This window comes from Lepus europaeus, chromosome 12, assembly GCF_033115175.1.
Source record: "Lepus europaeus isolate LE1 chromosome 12, mLepTim1.pri, whole genome shotgun sequence".
Taxonomy (NCBI): domain Eukaryota; kingdom Metazoa; phylum Chordata; class Mammalia; order Lagomorpha; family Leporidae; genus Lepus; species Lepus europaeus.
Window position 1 is genome coordinate 54,034,765 of NC_084838.1, and position 23,915 is coordinate 54,058,679.

General features: G+C 39.0%; 1 protein-coding gene across 2 annotated transcripts in view; it reads right to left on the reverse strand.

The window, feature by feature from the left end:
• FOCAD (focadhesin) overlaps positions 1 to 23,915 on the reverse strand; it is a 360,290-nt gene that overhangs the window by 7,701 nt on the left and 328,674 nt on the right. For both annotated transcript variants that reach the window (XM_062208140.1, XM_062208139.1), the window contains 6 exons: positions 15,312 to 15,440; positions 13,420 to 13,535; positions 11,478 to 11,738; positions 10,141 to 10,230; positions 5,785 to 5,962; positions 4,507 to 4,604 (listed from right to left, as the gene is read on the reverse strand). In XM_062208140.1, coding sequence (XP_062064124.1) covers positions 4,507 to 4,604; positions 5,785 to 5,962; positions 10,141 to 10,230; positions 11,478 to 11,738; positions 13,420 to 13,535; positions 15,312 to 15,440 — 872 coding nt within the window. The remainder of the gene's footprint in view (positions 1 to 4,506; positions 4,605 to 5,784; positions 5,963 to 10,140; positions 10,231 to 11,477; positions 11,739 to 13,419; positions 13,536 to 15,311; positions 15,441 to 23,915) is intronic.

A 23,915-nucleotide genomic window follows, 5' to 3' on the forward strand; every position in this document is an offset into this window, starting at 1 on the left:
ACAACAAAAATAATAACCAAGCTATCAAAACACCCTACTAGTGAAAATTACTTAGAGAGAAAATCACTAAGATAGAAAAGAACTATAACAAAACAAGATCTTTAGATCTTATCTACCAATAATTACCTTAAATGTAAATGGATGAAACTCATCAATTAAAAGACAAAGAGTAACCAAATGGCTAAAAAAAACCAAAATGAGATCCAACTATATGGTGCTTACAAAAAACTCATCTTACCTCTACAGATACAGGTGAACTGAAAGTAAAAGGATGGAATAGTGCATTCCTTGAAAATGAAAAAAAAACAACAACAACAAAAAACAAAAACAGGTATAGCCATTATTATATCAGATAAAACTTTAAAATCAAAATCAGTAAGAAGAAACAGATATCATTATATAATGATAAAGAGTTCAATTCAGGAGAAGAAAATAATAATTATAAATATATGTGCATGCAAGATTGAAACATCCAAATACATAAGGCAAAATGTTAATAGACCTAAATGGGATGATAGGCTCCAATATAATAATAGTAAACTTTAACAAGATAAAGACAGAGTTTAAAAAAAAAAAGATACAGGCCAACATCCTTGATGAGCACAGATGCAAAAATCCTCAACAAAACAATAGCCAACTGAATCTGATAGTACATTAAAAAGATTATTGATGCTGATCAACTGGGATTCATGCCAGGGAGGTAAGAATAAAAATAACTAAGAAGATTCCACACTGCAAAGGAATAACAGAAATGAAGAGATAAACAACAGAATGGGAGAAAAAATTTGAAAGATACATATTTGATGCGAAATTAATAATCAGACTAACGAACTCAAACATCTCAGAAGCAAAGAACAAATAATTAAATTTTTAAAATGGGCAGTAGATTTAGATAGATATTTCTCAAAAGGAGACACACAATGGTCAATAGTTACTTGAAGAAAAATGTTCAACATCACTAATCAGAGAAATTAGAATCAAAACCACATTGAGAAATCATCTTATTCCAGATAGACTTGCTATTAAAAAGACAAAAGGTAGTAAGCGCTGGCCAGGATGTGGAGAAGAGGCCACCATTGGTGATAATGTCAATTAGCACAACCATTGTGGAAAACAGTATAGAGAGTTCTCAAAACACTAAAAATAGAACTACCATGTGACCCAGCAATCTCACTGTTGAGTAAGCATCCAGAGGAAACCAAATGATTCTGCTGAAGGGACATTTGCACTCCGTGTTTACGGAAGCACTATTCACCATAGCTGAGAAGCTGAAACAGTCAAGTGTCCATCTGCTGATGAATGGATAAAGAAAAGGTGATATATATATACAATGAAATACTATTTGGCCATATAAATGATGAAATTTTGTCATTTGCTGCAACATGGATGTAAGTGGGGTCATTATAGTAAAGGAAATAAACCAAGTACAGAAAGACAAGTACCACATGATCTCTCACTTGTAAGTACAGTCTAAAAAATTGATCTCATAGAAGTTGAGAATAAAATGATAATTAGTGGAGTCTGGTGAGAGTAGGGTGGAGGGAGGGTTAATTCATGGGTACTCAGTTACACTTAGTTGTAATTAAAAAGTCCTGGTGTCCTGTTGCACAGAGTGGTGACATATAAACATAATGTACTATATACTTCTCTAACTAGAAGAAAGGATTTTTGAATGTTTTCACCATAAGGAAATACTAAATATTCGAGAAGAAAGATATATTTACTTTGCTTAGACATTAAACTATACCCATATTGAAAAATCACATGATAACCCATAAATACGTACAATCTTTATGTCAGGTAAAATTAAAAAAAAAATTTTATTTATTTATTTATTTATTTTTTTTGACAGGCAGAGTGGACAGCGAGAGAGACAGAGAGAAAGGTCTTCCTTTTGCCGTTGGTTCACCCTCCAGTGGCTGCCGCGGTTAGCGCCGCTGCAGCCGGCGCACTGAGCTGATTCGATGGCAGGAGCCAGGTGCTTCTCCTGGTCTCCCATGGGGTGCAGGGCCCAAGGACTTGGGCCATCCTCCACTGCACTCCCTGGCCACAGCAGAGAGCTGGCCTGGAAGAGGGGCAACCGGGACAGGATCGGTGCCCCAACCGGGACTAGAACCCGGTGTGCCGGCGCCGCAAGGCGGAGGATTAGCCTAGTGAGCCGCGGTGCCGGCCTAAATTTAAAAAATTTTAAATACTCCTTTATCTTTATGTGTAGTCTGTGTTTTAAGATTTTTGTAAAAAACAGAGAACATTAACAAAAAGTTAGGAAATCAGAAGAAAAAGAGGACAGATCATAAAAACTTTCAAAAGTATCCATTCCTCTGTCTAAAGAATGGACATTGAGTTTTAACTGCTCATTTCCATGCAAGGTGCTCTCTATTTGGGGTAAGAAGGCCTAAAATTTGTCAAGGAGCATTAAAGTTGAATTTTAAATTGGGACACTATCTGTTAAAATTCCTAATTTCACAAATTAAAACCTCAAAAAGCAACTCTTCAGAAAAACTGGGCATAATTTTAAAGAACATCTCATCACATATAAATTTTACTCCCATAGTAAACAAGATAATCATGAAGCATGCCCACAGGAAAAATTCTACTACTAAAAATTGCACAGTAGCCAGCCACATCGAGTAAATGAGGGAAGAAGCAAGGGAATAGCTGTCTTCATCTTATTTATTAATCTTTGTATTTTTAAACTCGCCCGTTATCAGTGGTTCCTACTTTTGGGGAATCCTAGGTCAGACTGCAGGTTTAATGAAATCTCTCTACTGATATGTGCAAACATGTACCTAAGAACTGGTACACACACATTATTCACAAACACTTCAGGAACCTCTACAATCCAGATTTTTTTTTCAACTTTTATTTAATAAATATAAATTTCCAAAATACAACTTTTGAATTATAGCAGCTTTTCCCCCCATAAGCTCCCTCCTACCCACAACCATCCTATCTCCCACTCTCTCTCCCACCCCATTCTTCATCTCTTCATCACGATTCATTTTCTTTTTTTTTTTTTTATATTCTTTTTTTTTTATTTGACAGAGTTAGACAGTGAGAGAGAGAGACAGAGAGAAAGATCTTCCTTCCGTTGGTTCACCCCCATAAATGGCTGCCATGGCTGCAGCTACTCCTATCTGAAGCCAGGAACCAGGTACTTCTTCCTGGTCTCCTACGCGGGTGCAGGCACCCAAGCACTTGGGCCATCCTCCATTGCATTCCTGGGCCATAGCAGAGAGCTGGCCTGGAAGAGGAGCAACTGGGACTAGAACCCGGAGCCCATATGGGATGCTGGCGTCGCAGGTGGAGGATTAACCAAGGGAGCCACGGCGCTGGTCCCACAATTCATTTTCAATTATCTTTATATACAGAATATTAATTTAGAATATACTAAGTAAAGATTTCAACAGACTGCACCCACACAGACACACAAAGTATAGAGTACTGTTTGAGTAGTAGTTTTACCATTAATTCACATAGTACAATACATTAAGGACAGAGGTCCTACATGGCGAGCAGGTGCACAGTGACTCCAGTTGTCGATTTAACAATTGACACTCTTATTTATGAACTCAGTAATCACCTGTGGCTCTTGTGATGAGCTGCCAAGGCTATGGGAGCCTCTTGAGTTCGCCAACTCCGATCTTATTTAGACAAGGCCATAATCAAAGTGGAAATTCTCTCCTCCCTTCAGAGAAAGGTACTGCCTTCTTTGATGGCCTGTTCTTTCTGCTGGGATCTCACTCACAGAGATCTTTCATTTAGGTCATATTTTTTGACACAGTGCCTTGGCTTTCCATGCCTGCAAAACTCTCATGGGCTGATGCCTTAAGGGCTGATTCTGAAGCCAGAGTGCTATTTAGGGCATTTGCCATTCTATGAGTCTGCTGTGTATCCTGCCTCCCATGTAGGATCACTCTCCTTTTTAATTCTATCAATTATTATTTGTAGACACTATTCTTATTTATGTAATCCCTTTGACACATAATCCTATATTTTTGATCAGTTATGAACTTAACTGATCACTTTAACAAGTAAGATGGCATTGGTACATGCCACCTTGATAGGATTGAATTGGAATCCCCTGGCATGTTTCTAGCTCTACCATTAGGGCTAAGTCCGAGTGAGCATGTGTACATCTCTTCCCTTTCTTATTCCCACTCTTATATTTAACAGGGATCACACACTCCAGATTTTTTTTAGACACATGCGGGTCAGAGTAGATGCCAGAGTCCTGGATTCCCACATTAGGGACCAAACATAGGACCTTGATGTCCCTCTCTATCTACCATCGTTTGTGTTCTAATTTCTCAAAGAGCAGTCCCTCCTGGAGCAGTAAGAACAGTTGATTCTTTATGGCATCAAAAGAATCCTTACCAGTGCTTCTCAAAAACAAAAGGAAAAAGAAAAAGAAAAGCTGGGAAAAGCAACATGTTCCTCTATGGAAAAGTAAATACAAGTTCTACATTTTAAGGAATTACTTTTATACTGTCTTTTAGACTGTACCTCATCAAGAGCCACATTCTGAACAGATGTTGACTGGTAAGCAACATTTCTGATATAACCCATCAGTTCCAAAAGCCACTCCATTCTCTTCAACACACCTGAAAAGAAAGATATTTTTCTTAGTAGACCATAGTTTTCCTTTGAAATGTAAAACAGAGAAGTAGTCACCAGAACAATTAACCTGATGAGGATACCATTAAATAATTTTTAAGTCCTCTTGCAATACCTGAGGCCCCAACACTGTTCATATCAGATAACTGGATTTTTAATCTTTAATGTCAAAAGCTAATTTATTCTTCAAACCTCCCTGCCTACAAGTGACAAAATGCTTTTACTGGAATTTTTCTGAACATTAAACACACCAGGAGAAATCTGGCATGCCAAGTAGCCAGGAATGTTAAATCTTGGATAATTAGTTGTTTTTACAGTCCTCCTTTGCTTAAGTATTCCCAATTTATGCCAGAATCACAGAGGAAACCTAATACAAAAATATAAAAAGAGAAATAAAAACCAGCCATTGTAGGGTAACTGGAGAACAAGCATCAGCATAAATATTGATTTCTTCCTTTTTTTAATTGTTTAAAAATGAGAATTCCCATCACTGTAACTACTACTTAGGAATGTTTATCCAAAATTTAGTGAATAAGAGGAAAATGGAAATTACACTTGAGAGCTGGTTAGCTAGAACGAAAGGTAATATCAAACTTATTTTAGTTTATTACATGTATCTTCATGCTTAATTGGAAATGCCTTATAGATTTCTTCCTGGTATACTTTTGGTTTAAAGTAAAAAATTCAGTTTGTCATCACAGGTTATTTTCAATGTAAGTGCAGCTAGAGTTCGGTAATATCACCCCTGAGAAGTTCTTCTATAGTGTAACTATTTAATTTTATTTTTTCTATTTTTGTTCAGTGACTATTCAAAAGCCATTTTCACAAAGTCATCTAACAGAATCTATAGATCTCTTGGGGATTTGGGAAATTGAAGTTCAACAGGCAGAAGCAACCTGGTACACTAGTTTGTATCCCTAAAGGTCCAGTGGGTCAAATTAAAAATAAAATAAATCCTCAAAAAAAAAAAATCCATTCCCTTCTCTAAAATATAGACATTGTGAGCTACAACTACTCATTTCCATTCAAGACACTTAGGGTAAAAAGGCTTATCTTGTGTATTAAGAAGCATGAAGTGAGTTTTTGTTTGAGAAAACAAATACAGCCTAAAAGGGACAGCACGCAGATTGATTTCTATTCTGGGAGTTCACCCCAGCCTGGCCTCACCTGTGTTAGCGTGGCTCACTATCCGTGCCTGGTATAAGCCCTGCAGAATCATCCAGGCCAGCGTTTCTTTCTCACGGTGCTGCACAGCAACACTGATGATATCAGTCAAGCTCATCAAGGGGAATCGTCCTTGAGAGACTAAGTACAGTTTGACAAAGGCACTCTTTTCTATGTTGCTCTGGAAAAAAGTAAATTATTCAGTTGCTATTAAATTAGCTGAAGTAGCTACGGAACCTTAGGGCAGAGGCAAAGCAGAAAGGCTGAGCTTGATGCTATTATTCCAAATGCTAAGCTGTCCAGTTCCAGCAGCATCTGACCTACCTGCCAGTGTGCTATATTAAAATGTACATACAACAGCAGGTTATAATGTCACCTCTTGTTTCTTCATAAAAACTGTAACTGTGTTCAGAGATTAGCAGGTAATGGTATTTAGTAAGTACACACAAATAATAGTGAAATAACTAGTAAGTATGGTACTTATCATGTGCCAGCAATCATTTTAAGCCCTTAACATGTATTAATTCAGTTGCTTTCAAAATACGGTACTTACACATCTTGGGGATCCCCAGGCCTTTCAAGAGGTTCTGTGAGGTCAAAACTCTTCTTATAATGGCACCAAACTATTCTAGTATAAAAACTATTCTAATATAAAAAATTTGTATCTTTCACTGTCATATGTAATTTTTTTTTTTTTACTTTTTTTTTTTTTTTTTGACAGGCAGAGTGGACAGAGAGAGAGACAGAGAGAAAGGTCTTCCTTTTGCCGTTGGTTCACCCTCCAATGGCCGCCGCGGCCAGCGCACCGCGCTGATCCAAAGGCAGGAGCCAGGTGCTTCTCCTGGTCTCCCATGTGGGTGCAGGGCCCAAGGGCTTGGGCCATCCTCCACTGCACACCCGGGCCATAGCAGAGAGCTGGCCTGGAAGAGGGGCAACCGGGACAGAATCTGGCGCCCCGACTGGGACTAGAACCTGGTGTGCCGGCGCTGCTAGGCAGAGGATTAGCCTGTTGAGCCACGGCGCCAGCCAAATTTTTTTAAAGGCTATTCCACTTAAAGTATCTTTGTAAACAATAAAAATTACTAATTTCTTTTTTTTTTTTTAATTTTTGACAGGCAGAGTGGACAGTGAGAGAGAGAGACAGAGAGAAAGGTCTTCCTTTTTGCCGTTGGTTCACCCTCCGATGGCCGCCGCGCTGTTCCTATGGCAGGAGCCAGGTGCTTCTCCTGGTCTCCCATGGGGTGCAGGGCCCAAGGACTTGGGCCATCCTCCACTGCACTCCCTGGCCACAGCAGAGAGCTGGCCTGGAAGAGGGGCAACCGGGACAGGATCGGTGCCCCGACCGGGACTAGAACCCGGTGTGCCGGCGCCGCAAGGCGGAGGATTAGCCTAGTGAGCCGCGGCGCCAGCAAAAATTACTAATTTCATTAGCCCTTGGCCCTTGAGTATACATCTTTTTAATAGGATGTGTGACATACCAGGAAATACGTAAAAGGGACTTGCATCACACACCCAGGTATAATGGTTGTTTTGTCTCAAGGAAAAATACTGTAAGACTGAAATAGCAACTCTTTTCATGAAACACAATTTACTTGAAAGAATATCTGATGTGCAAACTATGGTTATTCAAACTGGACATTTGAAAGATTATTTTCTTAAAATTGAAGGATGCAATCCTGCTACTTTGGGGAAAATACAATACAGTATTTTTGGCCAATGATAAAATCTGAGCCTCAAGGTAAAAATCTGATTTTTGGAAAATGTATTATCTGCTCCTATGAGCTTGGTAGCTTCCTAATATGTAGAAGGCTTTTCTAATCAGATTGATGGTTATATTGATAAATATGATGGTTTGATATTATATAATGAAATGTATCAACATTTGGAGGAGCTCCAAAATTCAGTGATCTAATACTTTCCGAATGACCAACATATGACATTACAAAATTATGCCTGGGTAAAAGACCCAAAGTGCATGACAGATCAATGTTTCTGACATAACAGAGTATGTGAATTTCACTGACACAGTGGAACTAACAGTTTTTGAGGTTTGGTGTAATATCAAAGAAGAATATACATAATTATCTGAGGAGACAACATGCCCTCACCCTTTCCAACTACATGTCTGCGTTAAGGCAAGAATCTCTGCACTTAGTTTATAAAAACATCACAACAGATTGAAAGGAGGAGTAGCCATGAGAATCCAGCTGTTATCAATTAAGGCAGACATTGAAGAGATTTCCAAACATGCTAAACAATGCCACTTTCACTGCTAATTTGTTTGTGTTTTGGAAATTTTTTTTACAATTTATATTAAGATGCAATGCGTTTTTATTATTACTTTAAAGCAAATATTTAAAAATTTTCCTGGCTTGAATTTCTAACAAGGTAAATATCAAAAATATATCATCCGTATTAATAAAAGCACCCTCTCAATAATTTTTAAGAAATTAAAAGAGATCAAAACATTTGAGAACTGCTATACTAACCATTTAATTTGCACACCAACCCTCTGAAGTAGATTACTATTATTATCATCCCTTATTTACAGATGAAGAAACTGAAGCATAGAAGTAAGATAACTTTAAATAATTTTCAACAACTAAATTACATGCTTTATTTCCAACTATACTACATGAATATTAAATAAGATATAACTAGTTATAGGATTGTAATAATTATGGTAATAAATAATTACTAAGTCCTCACCTAGGGCCAGGCACAATGTCCAGTATTTAGCATGAATCAAATCATTTAATTCTTGAAACAACCTCAAGAGTAGGTGCTACTATCTCTCTTATACAAATGGAGAAACTGAGGCAGAGACCGGCCATGAAACTTAACCAGAGTCACATGGATAGTAAATTATAAAGTGAGATTTCAAATAAGAGCAATGAGGCTCCAGAGTTCACCCTCTTAAACTGTTCCTTATACAGCTTCTCCTTCATCAAAATGCTGACATTCCACATATTCTATACAGTAATTCACAAATCATAAGATGTACTAGAATCAAGGGCAATGTTGTGATACAGTGGGTTAAGCTGCCACTGTGACGGTGGCATCCCACGTCAGAATGCTGGTTTGAGTCCTGACTGCAGTACTTCTAACTCAGTTCCTTGCTAATGTGCCTAGGAAAACAGTGGGAGATGGTGCAAGTACTTGGGCCCCTGACACCCACATAGGAGCCCCAGATGGAGTTGCTGCCTCCTGGCTACAACTTGGCCCAGCCCTGACTGTTACAACAATTTGGAGAGTGAACAAGTGGATGGAAGATCTCTTTATCTCTGTCTCTCCCTCTCTGTCACTCTGCCCTTCAAATAAATAAAATAAATCTTTAAAAAAAAAAATTTAAGAGATCCACCAGAATCGCCTGGAGAGACTGCCAAAACACAAGATTCCCAAGCTGCTGATTCAGTAGGCCTCAAGTGGAGAATTCACATCTCTCTCTTTTTTTCCTTTTTTAAAGATTTACTTATTTATTTGAAAGGCAGTGTTAGAGAGAGAGAGAGATCTCCCATCCGCTGGTTCACTCCCCAATGACTGCAATGGCTGGGTCCAAAGTCAGGAACCAGGACCTTTTCCTGGGGGTACCACATGGGTGTAGGGTCCCAAATACTTAGGGGCCATCTTCTGTTGCTTTTCCCAGGCACATTAGCAGGGAGCTGGATCAAAAGTAGTGCAGCTGGGACATGGACTGGAGGCCATATGCGATGCCGGTGCTGCAGGTGGCAGTTTTACCCACTAAGCCACGGCTCTGGTCCTGAGGATTCACATTTCTAACCAGTTCCCAGATGATGCTGATGTTGCTGGTCCAGAAACCACACTCTTGAGACACACAGTTACAGTGATTCAGAAACTGAAGTATCCAGCTGAATAGACAAACCTGCCATAAAGTGAAATAAATGACCAGATGTCCACCAGATATAGGGGAGCTCACAGCTCTCTAGACCTGTGGTATTGGCTGACATGCAAGGTTGCCATTCAAATAAGAACATCAATTAAACACCAAAACATTATTCATTCTTTATCTGCAACTCAAACTTAACAAACCATCTCGTATTTTATTTGTTAAATCTGGCAACTTCACTGATATGCTACATTTTTCTCATTCATCATTTGGGTGGAAGAACAGAAGTTACTTATAAATTATCCCATACCAATCTCCTTTATACATTCCAAAAAGATAGTATCAGGTGAAGGAAAACAAATGATAGAAAGAACTAGTTGTTTATGGCTTCCATGCACCAGAAAGTTCTTTGGTCTTAATATTCCCATTCTTATGGCCACTATATTGCAGAAGCTGCTCTTTAATTGTAATTTCTGCCTCAATAATGAAAAAATGTAGTGATAAGTTATTACCTTAGTGATCTTGGAAACCCGACTGGCTTCATCATCTGTCATTTCTGAGAGGCATTTTGCTATGCTGATATACAGTTCTAGATCAACTCGCTGATAAAGAAAAATCCCAAATATGTCAAATATACTGTATTAACAAGTCTATTATTAATGTTCTGATAAATTAATAGATTTGATTATCCCCAAGAAAGCAGTTAATGACATTTTAATTTTAATCAAACCAAAACATATGGGTAATTTTAATTATTTTAAAGCCATTAAGCCTTTGACTATAATGTATATTAACAACAATTACCTCAAAGCAATTTTAAATTAAAAAAAAAGGAATAAAACAAACAAAAAAGAACAAGAGTTTTGGAGTTCTATTCTCATCTAATTGTTTTAATTTCAATTTTTTGGCAAATTTTAATATAAATCATACTGCTTTTGTGAAAATTTCTATTTAGTGACAAAAAAACGTTCTGGATGTTAAATAATCAAAAAACACATTAAATGTTTAAAAATAAAAATTTCTGGGGCTGGCATTGTGGCACAGCACGTTAAGCTGCCACCTATGACCCCAGCATCCCATATGAGTACTGGTTTGAGTTCCAGCTGCTCCACTATCAATCCAGCTGCCTGCTAACGCACCTGGGAAAGTAGCAGAGGATGGCCCAAGCAGTTGAGCCTCTGCCACCCATGTGGGAGACCCAGATGGAGTTCCAGGCTCCTGGCTTCAGCCTAGCCCAGCCTCAGCTGTTGTGGCTGTGTAGGGAGTGAACCAGCAGATCTTTCTCTGTTTTTCCCTCTCTCTATAATTCTTTCAAACAAATAAGTCTCTAAAATTAAATAAATAAAAAATTCTGAAATAAAAAAAACCTTCCCTGATAATTTATATATTTGTTTGGCTATACATACATTTTTATCCTTATCAGAATTCCACCATTTCAAATGGATTTTTAATTTCCTACATTTCAGAGGTCCATTGGAGAGAAAGGGCAATAATAAGTCATTTTATACAAATAGTATATTAAACAATATGCCAAGGATTCTTTAAGTATAACAATGTAAGGATTTTTGAGCTTGCTCATCTTCTACAGGCATTTGGTAAAAAGTCCTAATAGGAAATTTCTTGGCACAGCACTGGTTACCCTGCTTTAGAGTTTGCTCAAAACTTTAGATCTAAATATTCAACCTCAATTTAGATCTTGGAAGCAAACACGCCTCGTGAAGAATGTGGTTATTTCTTGAGAGCCTTCCCACCCACATTCTTAAAACATACACCTTCCTACTTTGCCAAAAATGCTTTAAAAAAATCCCAAACATAAATTGTCAGGAATGTAAATATTTTTGTTCTTTACCCGAATCTTATTTGGCAGAAGGTCAAAAATTTTCCCAGCAGCTTCGCAGAGCACAGTCCAGAGGTGGTGGGCAGGGCTGGGTATTTTCATGGCCTGGCTGAGACCCTGTAAGGCACTGAAGCATAACTCAGGATTGCAAGGTGGGGAAACAGCTTTAAAAGCTGCCACCATTAAATTTTCAACAAAACCCAGGATCTGCTCGTCGGAGACATGCTTTATCCAGAGAGGGCTAGAGAGCAGGAGGTATTTCTTGATATTCAGCTGGAAAGTAAAACAGAAGAGGTCAGATGTAAACAGAAGGAAAGCCCGGGTTTGCAAGTCTCAAAGCCTCTAGGTCATGTCTATGTTTGAGGGTACACTGAGTAATAAAAAGTCCAGGTGTCTTCTTTCCCCCTCATCTTCTCACAGCTTCGCGGTTCAGTGGACCACCAGTGCACACAATTTTGAGTACTGCAGATCCCGTACTTGTGGTATCTGCCAATCTATCTGTGAACTTCTCAGCCTTAACCTTAGATCTGTGATGGGAATAAAACACTACTTCTGAAAGCAAATGACAGTTGCTCCTCAGTTTTGAAAGGCTGCATTCTCTAGAAAGAAAACTGCTAAAGACTCATTTGTTGCAAATCAGTTAAATAGTATCTGATATTAATTTCTTCTTTTAGGGAAAAATAAGGAAGTCATAAGGAGAACTGGTACGTGGGGACCAATTCTTACCAAAGCAGAACCACCAGCTGAGCATGTGCCACTGACCAAAGGATCTTACAGTTCACAGGAGACAAGAAAGGGCACAGTCAGCATTAGCTTTGCTGTGTAACATAAATGTTAAGAAAGAAGTGTAGTGCTAAAGGAACAGCAAGCCTAAACGATGTTGTTTAAGAAGTAAAGTCTGACAAATCTGAGTGTTAACAGGTCCCAAGTACATAGCAAGAGCCCAGTAAGTGGCAGCTGAATGAGCGCCACTTGGAGTAGATAGGTGGGGATAATGGTGAAGGCTGGCAGAAAGGATACTGACCTCATTAACAAGTAACTCCAACTGAAGAGAACTGGGAGAAGTAGGAAAGTGTCAAAAAAAAAACAGACAAACAAACAAAAACAGAGCAGAGTAGGACCTAAAGTCAAGACACTGAGGAAATAAGAGGACTGCACCATCCTCAAAGCCTTAAGGCCTCCAAGAGCAGAAAACAAATAGGCCAAATCATGGAACTAATTCAGATGAAGATCGTTTAACTTATAATCAACTGATAAACCTCTAAGGAATCATGGAATGTGTTCTCCTGTCTTAGCTTGAAATGTACTCAAAAAAACAAAAACAAAAACCTTTACTAGCTTCATATCTTTAAACACTCTTGTTTTCTTTAACCTTGGTCTTACATGGAAGGTGCTGGCCCCTCCTTCAATGGATCTCTTCTTCAGCACGGAGCTCAAGCTGAACACCTAGGGAAATGTTCCACTCTCTTCCCCTATATCCTCTTGTGCCTGTGACTTGATACCTAGCCAAATCCTGCTGCGCATTCAAGGCTCATCTATTACTGCCTCCTCTGGGAAAGGGAGGAGTAATATGTGGATGACTCCAGTACATGTGGACTGGCGTTTCTCTTAACACCTACTGCAATGATGTTCTGTACCATATAATCAAATAAACCTAGGTTTGAACAACTCCACAACTTTCTAGTTGTATCATCTTGAGAAAGGCACTTTAATACCTCTGATCATCATTTTCCCCTTTTTGTAATAAATGGTAGCTGCATCATGAATGGTAATGGCTATGCTGAGATTCTGTACACATAATTTTCCAATCTGCTGCCCAACTAGTATCAAGCCCTCAATTTTCATAAACTTCTACTTCAGCATTCTTTGCTTTTAGTACACATGCTGAAATGAGAGTAAATATCCCCCAGAGGAAACAAATCTTTGTTGCCCAACACCCTTAATTGCCACATACACTCAGGCCATGTATCAGTGGTGGCATCACCCACAGGCCCAACAGTGCAGCTGCATTCTGGGATGACTGTGCCTGGGTTACCATGATTTCAAGGCACAGTTGCTGTATTTCTTCACCTGAAAAAGAAGAAAGAAAAAAGTTCCTCTGTAATGTTTCTGTTTCTCTGATTCATTTTCAAGCTTTAAAGTCTCAAATCAAAGCATGTGCTTGTGGAACTTTTGCAGGAAGTAGAACTTCAGTAAACTGAAAGATATTTCAAGAGACTTGTTAGCTATTATACTGAGTGCAAAAGTGTCACAGTCCCAAGTCTTGCCACTAGCAAGGGCCTCGATGAGATTAAAATATTCTCTTATGATATCCAGAGAAACCTAAACACTCAAACACTATTTAAAATTTCAGAAAATTCTAGCTAAAAAACCTCTTAGTCTCTGTTTTTCATTGCTTTCCACATAATATTTAGCACACAGGGAAATCTATCTAAATCTGGAGTAGTTTAGAGATGAAGCCACCTTCTCTAGTGACTGAATCTCTTTAGTAGTGTAATTCCAACCAGTCAACTTATTTTCCCAACCAGACCATTTCTTCTTTTTCTAAGGATTTAAGTAAAACATAAACATGTTCAATATATCACGCAAAAGCAGAGGAGAGGTATAGGAACATATTTTTCAAATAAAATCTCTAGATGCCCATATGGTTATATCTAAGCTTTGCACAGGGAATAAGTTCTAATGAAAGCATTTCAGCAAAAAATTGTGTATAGTCAAATAATTTTTAATTGTCTCTTAAACTAAACATAAATGGCAGTACCCAGGCCATTTTGTACATATGTAAATAAGCACTCTATTGTAAGAGCCAAAGCACTGATGATTTTACAGAAACAATTTTACAACACTGTTCAAATTGTGTGCTCTCCCTCTCCACCCCTCTCCCTCCTCTGCCTTCTTTTTTTGGATTTGGAGTGGGGAGCAAGTACATAAAATTCCATTTGCATGTGATAACTCCATTCTGTATATGAGAAGCTGCTGTGGTTGAACTAGATAAAGGTACTGAGATATAAATTTTCTCTGCCTATATGTAAGAGACAGAATAATGGCTTCCAATGATGTTCACATCCCAAAACCTGGAACCTGTGGATGTATTACCCTTCTTTGCAGATGTGATTAAGGTTAAGGACTTTGAGATGAGGAAAGTATATTGGATTATTTAAGCAGGCTCATTAATTACATGAGTCCTTAAATGTAGAAAACCTTTCATGGATGCAGAGAACCAGAAAGTTCATAGTATAAGAAGGTGTCACACCTTCCTTGTTTACTTTGAAGATGGAAGAAGTGGGCCCAGTAGTCAAAAAGTAGGTATGGCCTCTCAAAGGTGGATAAGAGAAGGGAATGAATTCTCTCCTAGAGCCTTTAGAAAGTAATTCTGCTCTGCTGATACCTTGACCTTAGTCTGTTAAGAAGCATGTTGGACTTTGACCTATACAAGTATAAAATTTGTGTTGCTTCAAGCCACTACGTCTGTCATAATCTGTTAGAGCAGCAATAGAAATGTATTACAGTATCCCATAAGGCGCTTCGTTGAAATTTAGGGTTCTGGAAGTACAGTTTGAGAACCACCAAACCAGGCTTTATGAGACCTGTACCACACACACAACAATATGCACACTTCAGTCAGGTACAGCTCTTGAAGAGTATATCTTGGCCTGTGTTTGTAGACCTCTTCCACAACCTTGGTCATGGGGGACACACTCAATGGAAGCAATCCAGCCACTCCACCCAGATGACAAACTTCAAGATCCCCAAAATCTCTCCAGTTGTGACACAAAATCTTTTTTTTTTTCATTTCAGATCAAATTCTAAAAGCAAAGTGTAAAGACCTGAAAACCTGATATTTACCAAAGTTTAGCCTCATAAGTGGAGAGAGGAGTGCAGCCCAGTTCACAGGAGGATATTGGTAGCTTTCTCCAACAACTGCTATGGGTTTCATCACCACTTTGAGAAAGGGAGGAGGCACAGATTCTGGACCTGCCAGAGAAAAGAAAAAATAATAAAAATCTTCATAGTATCATAAAAGTAGAAAATGTCAAATTTCATTCTTTTTTTCTAGTTTCAAAGGATTTGTTATCACATCTTGAACTGTGGTAAACCCTTCAATTTTGTGCTGTTAAATCTCAGCCTCATTTGCTGCAAAACCTTGTTCCCTCTATTCTCTATCTTATTTATCTCTAATCTTTTCCTGTTACCTGGATACACATATTCCACTTTGCTCCACAGTTGTCTTTCACATTTTCTTGCCTTTTTACCCCGTTTTCAAAAGTGAGTAACTGACTGTACATTATGGCCTCATTACTCACTTACTCCTCAATCCACTTCCAGCAGACATAACAAGTGCGGCTCACATAAGGTGCTTTCAAAGTTGGGGTAGCCACTAAGGGCCAGGTATAAGGGAAAGTGAAATTGCAAGGATATTAGAAATACTATATTAGATGTAGATGACCAAGAAGGAGAAGCAAAGGCAGCAGATCAACATCAGCAACATAAGGGGAATGAGTATGAGCAGAAACAAAAGCAAAATCAATATAAGGAAACACATCAGTCAGGAAAGGAGAGCCAGAGGTGACAGCAGAGAATACAGCAATAGAATCACAGCAACTGGGGAAAGAGAGGTGAAACTGTGGGAGGACAGCAGAAGGAAACACCGGGGCAGAAAGCAGAGCACAGACAGAATGAGAAACAGAACAAGAAGGTCAAAGAGAAACAGACTTACCACTTAATGGAAAGAGGGAATCAGAAGTAGAGGCAGAGTCAGCAGAAAAGGCAAAAACCAGCAGAGCAGGGAGGGAACCCACAGATGTTACAGAAGGAAAATCAGCAGCCGAAAGGAGAAGCACAGGAAAAAGGAGAAGCAAAACCAGCAGAGCAGGGAGGGAACCCACAGATGCTAACAAAGGGGAAGCAGACACGGGGCCAAAGTCAGCAGAGGGAAAATCAGCAGCCGAAAGGAGAAGCACAGGAAAAAGGAGAAGCAAAACCAGCAGAGCAGGGAGGGAACCCACAGATGCTAACAAAGGGGAAGCAGACACGGGGCCAAAGTCAGCAGAGGGAAAATCAGCAGCCGAAAGGAGAAGCACAGGAAAAAGGAGAAGCAAAACCAGCAGAGCAGGGAGGGAACCCACAGATGCTAACAAAGGGGAAGCAGACACGGGGCCAAAGTCAGCAGAGGGAAAATCAGCAGCCGAAAGGAGAAGCACAGGAAAAAGGAGAAGCAAAACCAGCAGAGCAGGGAGGGAACCCACAGATGCTAGCAAAGGGGAAGCAGACACGGGGCCAAAGTCAGCAGAGGGAAAAGTAGCAGCTGAAAGGAGAAGCACAAGGAAAAGGAGAAGCAGAGGCAAAACCAGTAGAAAAGGGACGGAAGCTATAAAAAGTGCTATAAAGGGGGAAGAAGAAGTGGGGCAGAGTAGGCAGAAGGAAAACCAGCAGCAGAGAGAATCATAAGAGACAGAAGTAGAAGAAAACCAGAAAAAAAGGGAAGAAAAGGAGAAGCATAGGAAAATGGAGAAGCAAAAGCAAAACCAGCAGAAAAGGGATGGAACACACAGACGCTAAAAAGCAGAAATGGGGGCAGAGCCTGCAGAAGGAAAAGCAGCAGCAGGAAGTAAATGCATAGCAAGAAGGAGAAATAGCGGGAAAAGGTGAAGCAGAGGCAAAGTCAGCAGAAAAAGGAGCAGGATCAGCAGATGCTAAAAATAGGAATCAGGGGTGGAGACAGCAAAAGTCAGAGCAGAAGGAAGCTTCCTCTACACACACAGGGAAAGCAGTGAGTAGAACCTGAAAGAAAGGAAGAGAGAAAGCGAGCAAGCAAGCAAGCAGAAGCAGAGGCAAAATCAAGGGAACTCACAGGGAAAGCAGAGTGTATTTTTCCTTTTTTTTTTTTTTTTTTTTTTTTTTTGTGGCATTCAAGGAAATCACTGTGAAACATGAGCTGATTACAAGTCAAAGGAGAGAGCCATCAGGGACCACACATAACAAAGCACACAGGCTTTACAAATACAGATTTTAAAAGTCACTAGACATATAAACAACTACAGCCCACAGCCAGAAACAGAAACAATTGCTCAAGAGGGAAGAACTGATATTCTAAGTTAATATTCAAAATGTTGTTTTCAAAGTTCTGGAGATGGTTCATGGTGAAAGTTGCACAGCCATGTTAATATACTTATGTCAAAATGTGGCACACTAAAAATGGTTAAATTGATACATTTCCATGGATATTTTACATTAATTTTTTTTGAAAATTCTTGGAATAAAGTTGGATTTTTACACCTTGAAAAAAGTCCAGTTTCAACAGCAAAAATATGGAATATGAAAAGAAACAAGAGGGGCCAGTGCTGTGGTGCAGCAGGTTAAAGCCCTGGCCTGAAGCACTGGCATTTCATATGGGCTCCTCTTCTGATCCAGCTCTCTGCTATAGCCTGGGATAGCAGTAGAAGATGGCCCAAGTCCTTGGGCCTCTGCACTGATGTGCGAGACCCTGAAGAAGCTCCTGGCTCCTGGCTTTGGATCGGAGCAGCTCCAGCAGTTGTGGCCATCTAGGGAGTGAACCAGTGGATGGAAGACCCCTCTCTCTGTCTCTACCTTTCTCTGTAATTCTTTCAAATTGGAAAAAAGAAGAAAAGAAACATGAATGTTTGGTCTATTTACAGAAGAAAGAAATAAATAGAAATTATCCTTTAGGAATCACAGACACGGACTTACTAGCCAAAAACTTGAAAGCAATTGTCTTAAATATGCTCAAATAGGTAGAGGAAACCTTAGAAAAATAACTAAATAAAGGGAATGGCACATGAATGAATAGAAAATATCACTAAAAAGATTTTTCAAAGGAATCAAATTTTGAAGCTAACAAAATACGGTAATTTTAAGGAAAAACTCAGCAGAGGATTTCACTAGCAGAACTGAGAAGGCCAAAAAAAAAAAAAAAAAGAAAAAAAAGAAAGAGAGAATTGGCTCACATAAAAATAGGGCAATTGACTCAGGCCTCAGAATCAACCCTTGGGGCATTCGGATCTGGCTAAAAGGCCCAGGAGAGTCTCACAGGCATGGAAAGCCAAGACACAGTGGCAAAAACAACCTAAATGAAAGATCTTGGTGAACAAGACCCCAGCGGAAGGAAAGGACCATCAAGGAGGGAGGTGCCTTTCTCTGAAGGGAGGATGGAACCTCCACTGTGATATGGCCTTGACTAAACAAGTTCAGAGTTGGTGAACTCAAAGGACTTCCATAGCCTAGACAGCTCATGGCAAGAGCCTCGGGTGATTGCTGACGTCATAAATAAGAGTGTCAATTGTTAAATCAACAACAGGAGTCACTGGGCACATGCTCCCCACGTAGGATCTCTGTCCTTAATGTGTTTTACTATGAAACTGAAAGTCAACACTACTAGTCGAACAATACCCTATACCTTGTGCAATTGTATGAGTGCAGTCTGTTGAAATCTTTGCTTAGTATATACTAAGTTGATCTTTTGTATATAAAGATAATTGAAAATGAAACTCGATGAAGGGTGGGATGGGAGAGGGAGTGGGAGAGGGGAGGGCTGCAGGAGGGAAGGGGGTTGGGGGGGGGAAGCCACAACAATACAAAAGTTGCACTTTGTAAATTCACATTTATTAAATAAAAAACAAAATAAAATAAAAAAAATAGGGCAATTGAAATTATTTCACCTAAGGAGTAGAAATTTAAAAAAGGGAAAATACTGAATGGCACCTAAGGTTACCATCAAGTGTATCAACATTTGGATGATGTGAATTTCAGGAGAGGACAGAGAGAAAAGCAGAAGGAATATCTGAAAAAATAAAAGCAAAAAATATTTTCCAAATTTGATGATAAGACACAGATCTGCTCATTCAAGACACTCAGCAAAATAAAAGAAAAAAATAATGAACAGAGATTCACAAAACACACTGGAGTCAAATTTTCAAAAGACACATAGAATTTTGAAAGCAACAAAGATAATCTTTTTTTTTAATTATTCAGGAATGTTTGACATTGTTTTTAACCTTTTTAAGAAATGATTTCTTATTACCCCTTTTATTTACTTATTTTTGCTGTTTCACTGCTTAAAAACATTTTATTTAAGGTATACAAGTTTCATCTATTTTATATATACAGGTTTAGAAACATAGTGATACTTCCACTCTACCCTCTCGCCCACCCATGATCCTACCCTTTTTCCTCTTCCCTTTCCTATTCCCATGGTTAATTTTTACAAAGATTTATTTTCAATTTACTTTATATTGATAAGATTACCCCTACACTAAGTAAAGAGTTCAGCAAATAGTATGAAGAAAAACAAAACACTTTTTCTCAATATAGAGACAAGGGCTATAATAATCATTGAATCTCAAAATGTCAATTTCACTCCAATACAGTATATTTTAGGTACTCAGTTACCACAGATCAGGGAAAACATATGATATCTGTATTTTTGAGACTGGCTTATTTCACTAAGTATAATGGTTTCCAGTTGCACCCATTTTGTTGAAACAGACAGAATTTCATTTTTAAACAGCTGAGTAATACTCCATAGTGTATATATACCATAATTTCTTTATCCAGTCAACAGTTGATAGACATATGGACTGGTTTCATATCTTAGCTATTGTGAATTGTGCTGCAATGAACATAACTCTTCCATATGCTGATTTCATTTTGTTTGGATAAATTCTCAGGAGTGGGATTGCTTGCTCAAATGGTAGGTCTATTTTCAGATTTCTGAGGTATCTCCACACTCTGTCTTCCACAGTGGCTGCACCAGTTTAGCAGCAAGGGAACCTTAATAAGATTAACAGCCAATTTGTAATAAGAAACTATAGAGTTTATCAAGAAATAGGATAGCATTTTTAAAGTGCTGGGGAAAAAAAAAAACACAAAAAACTCCTGTCATCTAAAAGTAATATATCAAGTAAAACTATCACTCAAAAATCAAGAAGAAATTAATACATCCCCAGATTCACAAAATAGAGGGAATCCACCACTCATAGACATGGTTAGAGGAACTGCTAATTGGATGGCTGGAACTGTGGGTGCGTGGGTTAAGCCACTGCTTGAATAGCATCCCACATCAGAGTGCTGGTTTGAGTCCTGGCTGCTCTGCTTCCCATCCATTTCCTTGCTAATGCACCTGGGAAAGCAGTGGAAGACGGCACAAGTATTTTGGCCCTTGCCACTCACATGGGAGTCCCAGATGGATTTCCTGGTTCCTGGCTCCCACCTAGCTGTTGTGGTCATTTGAGAAGTGAAACAATGAATAATAAAAGCACTCTTTCCCTCTCTCTTTCTCATTCTGTAGGTCTGTGTTTCAAATAAATGAGTCTTCATTATATATATATATATATATATATATATATATATATATATATACACACATACATATGCATATAAATACCTTACATTTCAAATAAGTCTTTAAACATGTATGTGTATATCTATAGGTATACACACATATACAAATGCATATATACATACACAAGTATACATTTTTTAAAAAGAAAAGCAATTATATTTGGAATTCTTCAGGCAAAAATAATCCAGATAGTAATTAGAAGCCATATAATGAAATAAAGAACTCTATATATGTAAATATAAAAACCATATTATTACATTTATTTTGTAACTCACATTTTCATTTACTACATAATTCTTTTTTAAAGTGGCATCTCTTTAAAAAAATATATATTTACTTATTTGAAAGCAGAGTTACAGAGAGAAAGAGGGAGGGACAGTTTGTCCATTCACTGGTTCTCTCTCCAAATGGCCACAGCAGCCACAGCTAGGCCAGGCTGAAGCCAGGGACCTGGAACTCCAACAAGATCTTGCACAAAGGTAGCAGGGACTCCAGTACTCAAGGCATCTCTTGCTGCTTTCCCAGGCTCATTAACAGGGACCCAGATAGGAAGTGGAGCAGCCGGGACTCAAAAACTAGCGTTCAAATGGGATGCTGGCATCACAGGCATCCTCTGTGCCACCACAATGGCCCCATTTACCACATAATTTAAAAGACCAATGCATAGAAAAACAATCATTAATCTATGTTAATAGGCACACAACATATTAAATGTGTAATTCTTGAAAATAATGACATAAAGGGCAAAGGAGGCTATATAAGCAGAGATTTGGGTTTTTTTTTTTTCTCTTTTTTAAAGATTTGTTGTATTTATTTGAAAGGCAGTTATAGAGGGGATTGGGGGAGATCTTCCATCTGCTGCTGGTTCACTCCCCAAAATGGCCACAATGGCTGGTGCTGGGCCAGGCCAACGTCAGAATTTAGGGATCCAGGAAGGGCACTCAATTTGTCCTCTAGTATCAAGACCTACGTGAAATATACCATTTTCCAGAAGGTTTATTGCTCAGATAATAAGCTTCCCTTTGACAGGACAATGGAACTTTCACTAATGACTACACTTTACTATATACTTTTCACGTTGTTTCTCTATTCACTAGAGTTGACCTGATACATAAGCAAGTGTTAGGAACAAGGAGAACTTGTAAAATGGAGAAAATGGGTTGAAAATTATGGCTGTGCTATAACACAATACATTTTCTACAATTCAAAGGGCAGAGAATCAGTACTGAGTAGAATAACTAGAATTACAAAAATTTCCACTATGGTTGCATGGAACTTAATTCTGACAGTAATTGAAATGAAAGGAACTACAGTAACTGTTAAGAATGCAGAAAATATTTGGCAATTCCACCCATGTTGGGGTGGGGTGTGGAAACAGAAGGAGTCCTAAAGCCCAGGGAGAGCAGTCATTGGTTCCTTCCCTCAGAGAACACTTTGGGAAAGAATCCAAATCTAAGCACCAGGAATAACGAGTTTCTTTATTACAGCACTTTGTTTTTCTAGCAACTGTCTTAGATAAGAACTACTAAAATGCTCCATGAACAATGAATTTGGAACACAGAAAGCCTAATGATACTGTTAAAAAGATCCAGATGTTTTAAAATCAGATACAAAGTTGCTTTTAATCTCTCATCCATTTGACAGACTCTAAGAATCCTGATATAAATGCCAAATCCGGACACAATGCTTTATAATGGAGCCCATTTTCATATATTACATGCCTACACAGAGGATCAGATCACAATGCATATGTGTAACCTCTACAGTAATGGTCCATCAACAAGCAGGGTAATGGCCAGTATGTCTGTATTTTCCATCATCAGCACATCGCCTTTTTGGTATGGACATGTCTTTACTTTCTCCATCTTTGGTGTTGCCTGGAGGGCAAGTTAACTTAGAATTATTCAGAATGTGTATATGTGCGTGTATTACATATAATTAAAGATGTAGGCCGGCGCCATGGCTCAATAGGCTAATCCTCCACCTTGCGGCACCAGCACACCGGGTTCTAGTCCTGGTCAGGGCACCGGATTCTGTCCCGGTTGCCCCTCTTCCAGGCCAGCTCTCTGCTGTGGCCCGGGAGTGCAGTGGAGGATGGCCCAAGTGCTTGGGCCCTGTACCCCATGGGAGACCAGGAGAAGCACCTGGCTCCTGGCTTTGGATCAGCACGATGCGCCGGCCGCAGCACGCTGGCTGCGGCGGCCATTGGAGGGTGAACCAACGGCAAAAGGAAGACCTATCTCTCTGTCTCTCTCTCTCACTGTCCACTCTGCCTGACAAAAAATTAAAAAAAATAATAATAATTAAAGATGTAGATCAACAAATGTTTGAAAACTATTACTTGTCAGGTAGTCTATTCTAATCATTTAGAATAAAATACAGATATTCTTCCAGCCATGTTGAGGAAATTAGAATTTAATGAGAAAGATAGAATAAACAAAGAATTATAAATTCTCTATAAATGATAACAAATATGACAAATATGTAAAGTACTTTGAAAGATACATAGGAAAGTATTACATTAGAAATCTAAAGTGATTTGGGAATATAAAGAAAGCTCCTGTCTTCTCTCACTAAGGAAAAGATGAAGATGGAAAGGATGAGTAGGACTTTTCTAGATAAAGTCCATAGAAATCTTAGCCAGAGATAAATATAACACAGCATATTTGTGGGAACTAGGAAAAGCTTTGATCCTTTCAGAAACTACTCTACAGTCAAGATGGTAATTGAAAGCAACCAAGGATTCCGATACATAAATCAGTTACTAAAAGTTAGTAAGATGTTCTATCTTAAAATCACATACTCCGGGGCCAGCACTGTGGCTCACTTGGTTAATCCTCTGCCTGCGGTGCCGGCATCGCATATGGGCACCAGGTTCTAGTCCCGGTTGCTCCTCTTCCAGTCCAGCTCTCTGCTGTGGCCCGGGAAGGCAGTGGAGGATGGCCCAAGTGCTTGGGCTCTACACTGGCATGGGAGACCACGAGGAAGCACCTGGCTCCTGGCTTCGGATCGGCACAGTGTCAGCCATAGCGGCCATTTGAGGAGTGAACCAATGGAGGGAAGACCTTTCTCTCTGTCTCTCTCTCTGTCTA